This window comes from Thunnus maccoyii, chromosome 2, assembly GCF_910596095.1.
Source record: "Thunnus maccoyii chromosome 2, fThuMac1.1, whole genome shotgun sequence".
NCBI classification, from domain to species: Eukaryota; Metazoa; Chordata; class Actinopteri; order Scombriformes; family Scombridae; genus Thunnus; species Thunnus maccoyii.
The window spans coordinates 16,938,263-16,949,096 of NC_056534.1; the positions used below are offsets into that span (position 1 = coordinate 16,938,263).

Here is a 10,834-nt window from a genome sequence, read left to right on the forward strand (position 1 = left end):
TTCATATGATGGGACCCAGTCTTGAGGCTGATCTGAGTAAATAAAAAAGTCCATTGCATGCGAGGAGTCGCCTGGAAATAATTTCTCATTGCTGATAGGTTGCTCAGACACACCAGCCCCACTTTGCGCATGGATTGGTCTGCTGCTCTTTTTTCTCCAGTTTCTCATTGGCTTTTGGTAAGGATGGTTCCCTGCCATCATTTGCCCATGCAGGTTTCAGTGAATATTGTATGTGGTCTCTTGCTTTGGTGCTGATCATTTATATCAGCTGCTCGCAAAGAGGAAGGTAAATCCTGGATGAGCACACCAGATGATGGAATTTCTCCCGGAGACCGCAGCTGCTCGACCAAGTCTGTCTCCCTCCGAAATCAGATAAAAAAATTTAAAAAATAATAAAAGACTGAGAGAGAGAAGCCTAGAGATCACAGCAAGGGTAAGATGTTCTGCACGAAGCTGAAAGAATTGAAGATATCGGGAGAGTGTCCATTCTCCAGCAGCGCTAAAAACAATGAGCTCGGAGACTTTGAGGAGCGCTCAAGTGACGCCGCGGATTTATTACCTATTTCTAAGGACGTGCACGGAAAAATAGGTGAGGCTCTACCTCGACAGAAGACAAGCAGAGGCAAAGTTAACCTACATACACTTGGGGAGAGCATCCGAAAATTGGCATGTCCCGAGGTGAGTTAAAATGTATCATTATTCAGAAAGCAACTACAATGTTTTACATATATTTATAAAAAAAAATGTCTCATGAGTCTCGCCTGCAAGGCACAGACAGCACGCCTGTTTATCCACGTGAGAAATACCAGATGTTTTCTTTTGATCCTGCTTTTTCAATTGATTGGTGCTTGTATAATTAAAGCTGCTTTTAAGTCATGTTAGTCAGACGATAACCTTTAACTTGCTGGACACTTTATCACACAGTTTCAAAGGCTGCATACTGCCCTCCAACGAATGATGACACTATCAGTCCAAAACAGGGACTCTGAAAGGTAAAATGTGTCTTTTTCTTTAATTAAGATGCCATTAAGACCTAAGTAGCAACTACACCCCTGCTTGACCGCTACAAATATGATTACTACTGCTTAAATTGGGCGTCTGCTACAACAGCGTGTACTCATAACAACCAATTTCACTGTTGGCCTACTGTTTAGCTGCCTCAAGATCCCTTACAAATTTCTCCTGCTTGATACAGACTCAAGCTGCTGTGAATACTCATATAAATGAAAATAAACACTTATAAATATGCCGAAAAACACACGACTATAGCAGACAATGAAAAATTCTGCGTACTTTTCCTCTAAATATGGTCTGATCTGAAGCTATAGTAAAAGAATTGGCAGATTAATGAATTGGCCACACACTGTTTTGATAATTAATTAATCATTTCCGTAATTTTTCATGTATAACTGGCAAACATTTGCTGGTAGCAGCTTCTCATTTCTGAGCTGCTTCTTTGGCACATGTGATAATAAACTGAATATCTTTGGGTTTTTGGATGGTTGGGAGGACAAAACAAGACAGTTGAAGATGTTGCCTTGAACTCTGGAGAATAATAACATTTTACAGAAAAAATTATTCATTTATTAATTGAGAAAATATGCGGCAGAATATTTGATAATTAAAATAATGATTAGTTACATTTCTAGTCTGATGTAGGCCTATTTTAGTTAAATTTGGTCTGGTTTACATGTCTAACTTTTTGCTATTTGTCGTCTCTCCAGTCCAGTAATTTGTTGTACAGACTGTCAGAGTTGCAGCGATGAACCAGAGCATTTAATGGACATGATGAACATTTACTCGACCAAAACAGGTAATGTCAAATCTGAAAATCATATTATGAAATACGTTGTGTGTATTGTGAAGTCCTAGGTCATGTGGGCCTTACACCTTCCCCTGTTTCCCTTCATGCATCTGACAGCGATCCCGATGGAGGCTTTGAAAGTTGCTCTTGGCGAGGAGCTCTTCAACATGTGTTACGAGGAGGACGGACACATTTTGAGGGTGGTGGGGGGAGCTCTTCACGACTTCCTGAACAGCTTCAATGTCTTGTTGAAACAGAGCAGCACGCCACCCAACCCGGACAGAGAGGATTGTGTAAATGAACCTTCTGTGCTGTGCTTAGACAAGGATCCGGGTCTGCTTACTGTCTACTTCTTCAACCCCTGCCTGACCACTGAGCTCTTTTTCCCTGGAGTTATCAAAGCAGCTGCCCGCCTGCTGTATCACACCACTGTGGATGTGTTGATGGATCCCCCCAGTGCTAAAGACAGCATCTTGCAATCCAGCCCGCAGCCCAGTCTTCTGTACACAGTTGTAGTTAAGGATGCTAAAAATCTTAGCCCCAGTCCATTGCGGGCGACCTCAGCTGGGACCCTTCCTACCTCTCTGTTCTCCACCATCTTCCCTTTCCATCTGATCCTGGACCAGGACTTGGTTCTGGTGCAAATAGGACACGGGCTCAGGAAGAGACTGACCAGGAAGGATGGACTGAGGCGGTCTGCTACCTTCCAAGAACACTTCTCTATTGTCTCCCCCCAGATCAAATGTACCTTTCAGGGTATCCTGACCATGCTGAACACACAGTTCATCATTCGGATCAAGCATGGAGTTTCCACCACAGATAACACAGGGAAGGTATGTCGACATATATGTGAGATATAACTTGAAAAGTGACGTCAGTGACTAAGGAGGTGGAAAAAAATGTTCCGGTCAGCCTGTTTATAAGCAGTCCAGCTTATTAGTGGTGTACTTGTGTGCACTTGACCTGAGGTAGAGATCCACATTATAGCCCCAGCGGAGATCAGAAGCAAATGTCAAACCATTTTATCCATCAAAGGCACAGCCATGCTCATGCCATTTATGTAAGGGTGCACAGCAACTGGTCGCCATGACGAGAAAATGAAAGTGTCAGTGAGTAAACATGACAGTGGTATAATGACTAAAGACATTCAGTCAGAGATGATTCCACTTACTATAGACACCAGTCTTACAGAGGGAGGTGCACCTTTAGTGGCTGCAGTCCAAATAAAACAGGTGAAAAATCAGCACTAAGCAGAGGCTCAATGATGTAGAAATTAATGGATTACTCAGCTGACAAGTCCACTGTGCACAAACACAACTGAAATGTCAACAGAAGTGGCCAACATGCCACACAAGGATACTGTTGGTTTAACAATCAACAAATGACAACAAAGTGAGGTCAGCAGTTGAATTTTGAATTTTGCTGTTGATCTCTAGCAGTCGTGGTGAAGTAAATGTAATAACTGGCCAGAGGTCGTTCTTTGAATAAGAATCAGAAGTTAAACTATGATGTTAGAAATTGTTCAGGTGCTACGACAAAGATATAGGGCTGCAACTAACAGTTATTTTCACTATCAATTAATATGTCGATTATTTTTTTGATTAATCAATTAGTCGTTTGGTCCATAAAATATCAGAAAATTGGTGAAAAATGTTGATCACTGTTTCCTAGCCTAAGGAGATGTCCTCAAATGTCCTGTTTTGTCCACAACAGTCTACAACCCAAAGATTGGATATCTTTGGGTTCTTCTATCATAGAAGACTAAAAAAACAAGAAAATATTCACATTTGAGAAGCGAATCAAAGTTGGCGAATCATTTAATCGTTGGCAACTAATCAATAGATCGACTAATTGTTGCAGTTCTAGATACATACACTTTTTTAAACCTCAGTTTTTGGTTTTAACAGTGAATCCAAATATGGTGTCAGTTATTACATGACAAATGAATAAGGTTGTTGTTGTTCTTGTATCACTCATAATGAAATTCAGTACTTCAGTTACGCATGTAACATGCAAAGCAGCATTACACACAAAGTACAGTTGAGGTTGATGGGAATGTCATTAATTTTGAAGGTATACTTTGTCATAAACCAAAGTATTGGACAAACTTGGAACCGATGGTGGAGTGAAAGTCAGGAGATCAACAAAGTCAATAGGATATATCCTCTGGGGACCAGTAATGTTTGCATAAAGTTTCATATTTGTTGAGTTATTTCAGTCTGGACTAAAGCTGTGCACTAACCGATCAACATTGACATACCGGCAGTGTGGGAAATCAAAATGTACTTGGGTTTGATGGGATTTTGTTTTCAAATAAACCTTCTGGCTTCATTGGCTGCAATGGCTGACAAATATAGCTGTCATTTCATAAATACTATGCAAACAATAAGTTTGCTTTTCCTTTTCTCAAATGTTTACATTTCTATGAATGTCTTGAGGAATTTTTTCCTTCTTCCTTAAAGATGGTTGAAAAATCTTGGTTTTGCTGTGGGAAATTTGTACTTAAAGAAAATAATATGAGACTGTTGTTGCAGGATGTAGTCTACACATCCATCTTAATCAGTCTACCTTCAAAAAAACAAAGTCAATAAGCAACAAGAGCAGTTAGTTCATATTGTGACTGATTCCTACTAACTTCCACCAAAATTAACTTTTCTCATCAACCGATTTTTCCTTTCAGCTCATGGACCTTAAAGGCCAGATGATCTACGTTTCCGAGTCGAACGTCATCTTGTTCTTGGGCTCACCGTGTGTGGACAAGCTGGAGGAGCTAACAGGCAGCGGCCTCTACCTGTCAGACATCCCCATTCATAACGCACTGCGTGATGTAGTCCTGGTCGGTGAACAAGCCAAAGCGCAGGATGGTTTGAAGAAGCGGCTGGGGAAGGCCAAAGCAGCCTTGGAGCATGCTCACCAAGCACTGGAGGAGGAGAAGAAGAAGACGGTTGACCTCCTCTTTTCCATCTTCCCTGGCACTGTGGCGCAGCAGCTGTGGCAGGGCCAAACGGTCCAGGCCAAGAAGTTTGACCGAGTCACGATGCTCTTCTCTGACCTCGTGGGCTTCACGGCTGTTTGCTCACGCTGTACCCCAATGCAAGTGATCACCATGCTCAATGAGTTGTACACCAGGTTTGACCACGAATGTGGAGAGCTTGATGTTTATAAGGTAGGTTAATGGAACGACATTAGACAGTTAAGCTCATGTCATCACAAAATGTCAAAATGTAAACAAAACATTTAGGTGTCACTATCAAAGGTCCTTTAATGGGGCTAAAAAAACAGAAACATCAGCTGGTGAACAATCTCCTGAGGTGAATGACGTGGTGCAACACTACGTCATTTTCAAATTAAAATTTACAAGAGAGAGTGACTATTTTTATATATTTTATCCATTTTACAGCATAGCAATGATATTTTTTTATCCTTGTAAATAATAGTTTCTGCTAAAAAATCTCTAGTTTTAATTGAATTTTACAAATTATTTTGATCAAATTCTGTAAGAACTTTGTAACTATAGTATTTAGTATTTTAAAAAATCAGGTGTCAGATTTGATTTATTCATAGAACTGTTATATTTTCTGTGTAATTTTATCTCACAAAATATTGTTTCAAAGCCATCTCTACACTACCAGATATGTAAGTGTGGAGGACAATATGAAATCCGTTTAATTAGTTTTTTTGCCTATAAAAAGTGAAATTTTAAGATATTAGCCTAAAAAACATCGGAATAAACAACAACAAACAAACACATGTATACTCATCTTCATGTCATGAACACCCTTAAATTGTAAAATCAGAAATATTACCAAGGACATGGCCTTGGTAATATTTCTGATTGTGGTAGCTCTGGCCCTGCCTGTAACTCACAAAAAATGCCTGAATTTGCCTTTTCAATTAACCATTTTTACTGCTGACAACACTGAAAAAATAAGCAAAAAGTTAAGATTTTCAAAAGTATATAACTACAGTAGCTGACAGATTCAAACACAAAGATTTGTTTCTTGATGACAGATCAATAATCTGGTACATCAGGTAGTAGCATAAGATTGACATAAGATCCGGCCAAGTAATTTGCACCAAATTCCTCCATTAATTTAAAAATTTGAACAAAATGACACAGTGCTCCTCAACAAATTCAAAAGACTGTGACTGCAGCTCAAACAACTACCCTCGTGTCTGCCAAAGACTCCTAATCTGCAGGGAGGTTGGATAATGTAATCAAAGTGTCACGGAAGCATAACAGAGAGAGCAGCATGTTTGACAAATATCTCGTAAAACGCTAGGAAGTCAGAGGTTCCTTCAGGACCCTGTTTCCACTCCACATGTATGTGCCTAAAAATAGTTTCACTTTGTCTCTGCCACATAGCTTTTGAGTGCTCTCCGGTCCAGATTTACATGAAAGAAAAATAAGAAGAAAGGACTCTTAAATATGGCAAAGGATGAAGTACTATTACAGTCTAAGTTTTATTACTCCTTGATTTTTCAACCCTCTGTCTTCTACTGCAAGATGGAGAACAAGTCAGATTGTTAAGAGATTTTGATAAATATCCACTTAACATTTGACATTTTGTTCAAGGTGGATTATCTTCATGACACAATACATTTTGAATACAGTTTTAACTTCCTGGTCGAGTATAGTATGTGAGCTTAGATTGACAGATAGGAAAGCCCTTGACTTTAGGTGAGAGGGACCACAAACAGCTTCTGAAAACCTTTTCCCGTTCATGTTAGAAATAATTTAAATGATCATCCACTGTATTCAGGTGGAGACCATTGGTGATGCGTATTGTGTAGCTGGTGGCTTACACAAGGAGAGTGAGACTCACGCTGTCCAAATAGCACTCATGGCCTTAAAGATGATGGAGCTCTCAGGCGAAGTCATGACGCCAACTGGAGAACCAATACAGGTGAGGGTCAAGCACTGCCCACTGTTATATTCCTCATTCAACGTGATGATATAACTTCCAATGATGCAAGTTCAAAGTGTGCTACATTCAAAAAGGATTTTCATATCAAGAGTTCTCATTTAACAAGAAAGGCTGAAAAGAAATGATGTCAACTCTAACAGAATGGTTGCTGTCATAGAAGTAAAGTGTAAAGTTTATGAGTTTAGAGTTATAAGACATCCTCAGACCTTTGCCTATAAAGTAGTAGATAGTATGTTTCCTCAATTTAAAGTACTGCCTGATTATAACTGCAGTGCAGAACTTTTACTATAAATGAACATCCCTTACATTCAAGCCTTTACCAAACGAGTTTAAACAATGCTGATTAAGCCTATCACAGATAAATCTCTCTGTATTTCACAGTATACCAGAGTTTTTATTCTGGTGTCGGGTTTGACATTCCCGCGCTGGCTGGATGAATGCATACTGCGGATGCTCTATGGGCAGAGCGTGCGCACTATAAACTTCGTTAGCTCTCTGTTAACTTGAATGTGGATAAAAATGAAATGTGGATTAAAAAATTTTTTTTTTTAAATTTATCCACCATTTTACAGCGGCAACAGTAGCATCGGAGTAAGGCAGAGCCCATGACGCAAACACGTGTCAACAGTGTTTTTGCAATTACTCTCACTGCCAGAAGGGGGACACAAAAATCTCGCTTTGAAGCTCTAATTTCAAGCCAGAACGTTGCATAATAATATGATCCAGTGAATAAATCAAGAAATCAACAATCTACATTATGCTTCAAAATGTTAATTATGCAAATATTTTAAGTAGATCTACTAAATCAAGAACCTAAAATAATAAAGTATTTAGAAATTAGAATTTTGTTTGCACCACAACAAACTAACAGTTGCCATTTTATCAGAGCTGATCTGAGTGAACAGAAAAATCAGTTACCTTGTTTTTCATGGGAATTGTTGACAGTAAGAAACATATATAATGTCTCCAGAGTTATATTTTTATTATTTAAAACAGAAATTGATTTGTAGATGCAGAACAAATACAGGAGCTGTATTAATGCCTTTCATGCCACTCATATACTGTACGGTTATAAAGTGGAGTAGAAACCTTCGATTCACTCCAAGTGCATTATTTATGAATAAAAAATTGAATCATGTTGAATATTGCATTTTTTTCCAGATGCGTATCGGCCTGCACACTGGTTCAGTACTGGCCGGTGTAGTTGGGGTGAAGATGCCACGTTACTGCCTTTTTGGGAACAATGTCACATTGGCCAACAAGTTTGAATCCTGCAGCCAACCGAGAAAAATCAACATCAGCCCCACAACCCACAGGTGACACGAGACTGCTAATTCAGGCCTGCATTTGCAATTAGACTTGGAATACTAACTCTTAACTCACCTCTCAAAACACTTTATTTGACTATAAGACTGAAAAACAAGGAAATGTTCATCATCTTAAATAAACAGCACTCACATTTCAATGAGCTAGTACTGAATGATGGTATCATTTGTTTCCAGAGTTGCAGAGAAAAAAAAAAAAAAAAAACTAAAGTGCTCTGGATAGGAAACTGAAGTTTTAGAAGGAGCTCTGTGTTTCCTCTTGTGTCAAATAATTTGCCACATTGTTTTAAGATTCATACTTTATTTGTGTGCTCTTTGTCCCAGATTGCTGAAGGATCGGCCAGAGTTTGTCTTCATTCCCAGGAGCAGACAGGAGCTTCCGGCCAACTTCCCAGAAGACATCCCTGGTGTTTGTTACTTTTTGGAAGCGTCCTTTAAAACTTCAAAACTGACTCTGAAATGAAGTCAAGCTGCTGCAGAACCCAAAAAACAAACCCCCCCCCCCAAAAAAAACATAGATATGAAGACACATAAACAAATCCAGTAAATACAGTGCAAACACCTTCTATATTTTGGTTTGGGTTGTTTAGATATTGATGATATTGTCTATCGGTGTCTATCTATCTTGCGGCTGCTTAATAACAGAGATGTCAGTTTGCTGTCAAACATGAGTCTTGTTCCTGTACAATTACCCATTTGTACAGTTATAGTGGAGAGAAATACTCACTTCCATCATTTTTCTTCCAGAATGAGTCATCTCTGTAAACTGATAATAAAAGTAGCACTCTTTGCAAGCCTGAGTTAAGATATAGACTGTCAATGAATGATTATGATTATGTTTTTTTTTGTTTTTTTTTTTTGACTGTTTGGAGCGCTGTAATGAAATCTGAATATATCATCTTGCATTATGTAGATATGATATGGAAATGCACTCTGGATGTTTCAGGATCCTCAATGTGATATTATAAAAGAGTGATTCTTTCGATCAAGATTTTGTTCTGTAAATATCTGACTGGTCCATTCACATCTGTCTAGACTGCTGTGACTGGGTGGGAACCTGCTAAAGCACCTTGACTTGATGGAAAAATCTACATAAATGCTGAATTGGCTTTGTGTGTTTTTAGTGGAGAATTTGGAGACATGATTTGAAAAAGCTGAAGCAAACAATTAAAATTTAAGAGACATCTTAAACCGAGATTCACTCCTCCAATCAAATGAAATGATGCAGAGCTGATTCAGGTGCCTTATTGGAGCTATACAGGCAGGATCACAGTTTATTTGTACTTATTTTGTCAGTTTCTTTTTCTTTGAGTATATTCGACATGAATTTACACGTCAACAATTTCTTCCAGAAACAGGAAAACAACCAGAAACATTGTTTTCGAGGTGTGTGGTTCCAGCTCAGTATATATTTGTAATAACCTGTGACTTTGACTTCCATATATTAGACATGAAGCATTCCAAGATCCCATTTTCCTACTATAAGTAATGTATTTTTACTTTTTTTTCACTGTACACATGTTTGTACTATATTTATTACATTGGTTTCATAGCACTTCTTTCCCATAAAGCGGGGATATGACACAACAAGAATACAATGAATGTTCTCCTATCACTCATAATGATGTGCTTTAACCATTAATGTAATGTAATCAAAGCGCAATAAATATTAACATAAACTGACTTCAGTCATTGACTCTGTAGTATATGAAATATTTTATATTAAGATTTTCAGTGTTAAATTGGGCTGTTGACCTGTGATGGAAAGTAACTAAGTACTGTTACTCGATAGATACTTCTACATTATTTGAGTACTTCCATTTTATACTACTTTATACTTCTGTTTTACCTTTCAGAGGGAAATATGGTTCTTTTTACTTCACTACATTTAGTTGCCACTTATAGTTCCTAGTTACTATTGAGATTAAAAATTTTAAATATAAAAAAATATATTTGAATATTCTAACTGTTGAGCTGCTTTAGTGTCTGAATGGTGCTATATTGACAAATACATTTTAATTATTACTATTGTAAAATAACCTATGACACACCCATATAATATGATACAGTATTATTGCTATCAGTCTACTCAAAGTATCTAAAATTGGCTCCACATTGATGAACTACAACATTAAAATGCTCTTACATGTATTTGTTAGAGATTTTTTAAAAAGCAAAGAATATAATATGCTATAATAATAAAGCAAAAAGCAGTCAGTGTTGATACTTTTAAGTACATTTTGCTGATAATACTTACTTAAGTAACATTTTGAGTTCAGGACTTTTACTTGTAATGGAGTATTTTTAGACAACAGTATTTCTACTTTTATTTAAGTAGATGATATGAGTACTTCTTCCACCACTACTATTGACACAAATACAAATATGATATTATATACACTGGTGGAAGGTGCACCACTTTTACTCGTAAAACTTGTCAGCATTTCCACTTTATGATATTGCTGCTGAGGACCTTAGTACTTTCATTATTGAAATGATTTGATAGTAGAGCTGCAACGATTAGGCCTAATTGATTAATTGATTAGTTGCCAACTTTTAAATTAGTTGCCAGCTAGTCTGATGATTGATTTATCATTTTGTGCCATTTTTTCAAAAGAAAAAAGTCCAAATTCTCTGATTCCAGTTTCTCAAATGTGAATATTTTCTGGTTTCTTTAGTCTTCCATGACAGTAAACTGAATATATTTGGGTTGTGGACAAAACAAGACATCTGAGGACATCATCCTGGGCTCTGGGAAACAGTGATCGACATTTTTC

General features: G+C 37.8%; 1 protein-coding gene across 1 annotated transcript; it reads left to right on the forward strand.

Annotated features, from left to right (window-relative positions):
* Positions 1–225: 225 nt before the first annotated feature.
* Positions 226–8,521, forward strand: gucy1a1 (guanylate cyclase 1 soluble subunit alpha 1). Its single transcript, XM_042396125.1, has 8 exons — positions 226–678; positions 925–992; positions 1,725–1,813; positions 1,922–2,637; positions 4,485–4,970; positions 6,568–6,711; positions 7,894–8,048; positions 8,382–8,521. Exons 1-8 carry the CDS (start codon positions 439–441, stop codon positions 8,518–8,520), a joined length of 2,037 nt encoding a protein of 678 aa, XP_042252059.1. The 5' UTR covers positions 226–438; the 3' UTR covers position 8,521.
* Positions 8,522–10,834: the final 2,313 nt, after the last annotated feature.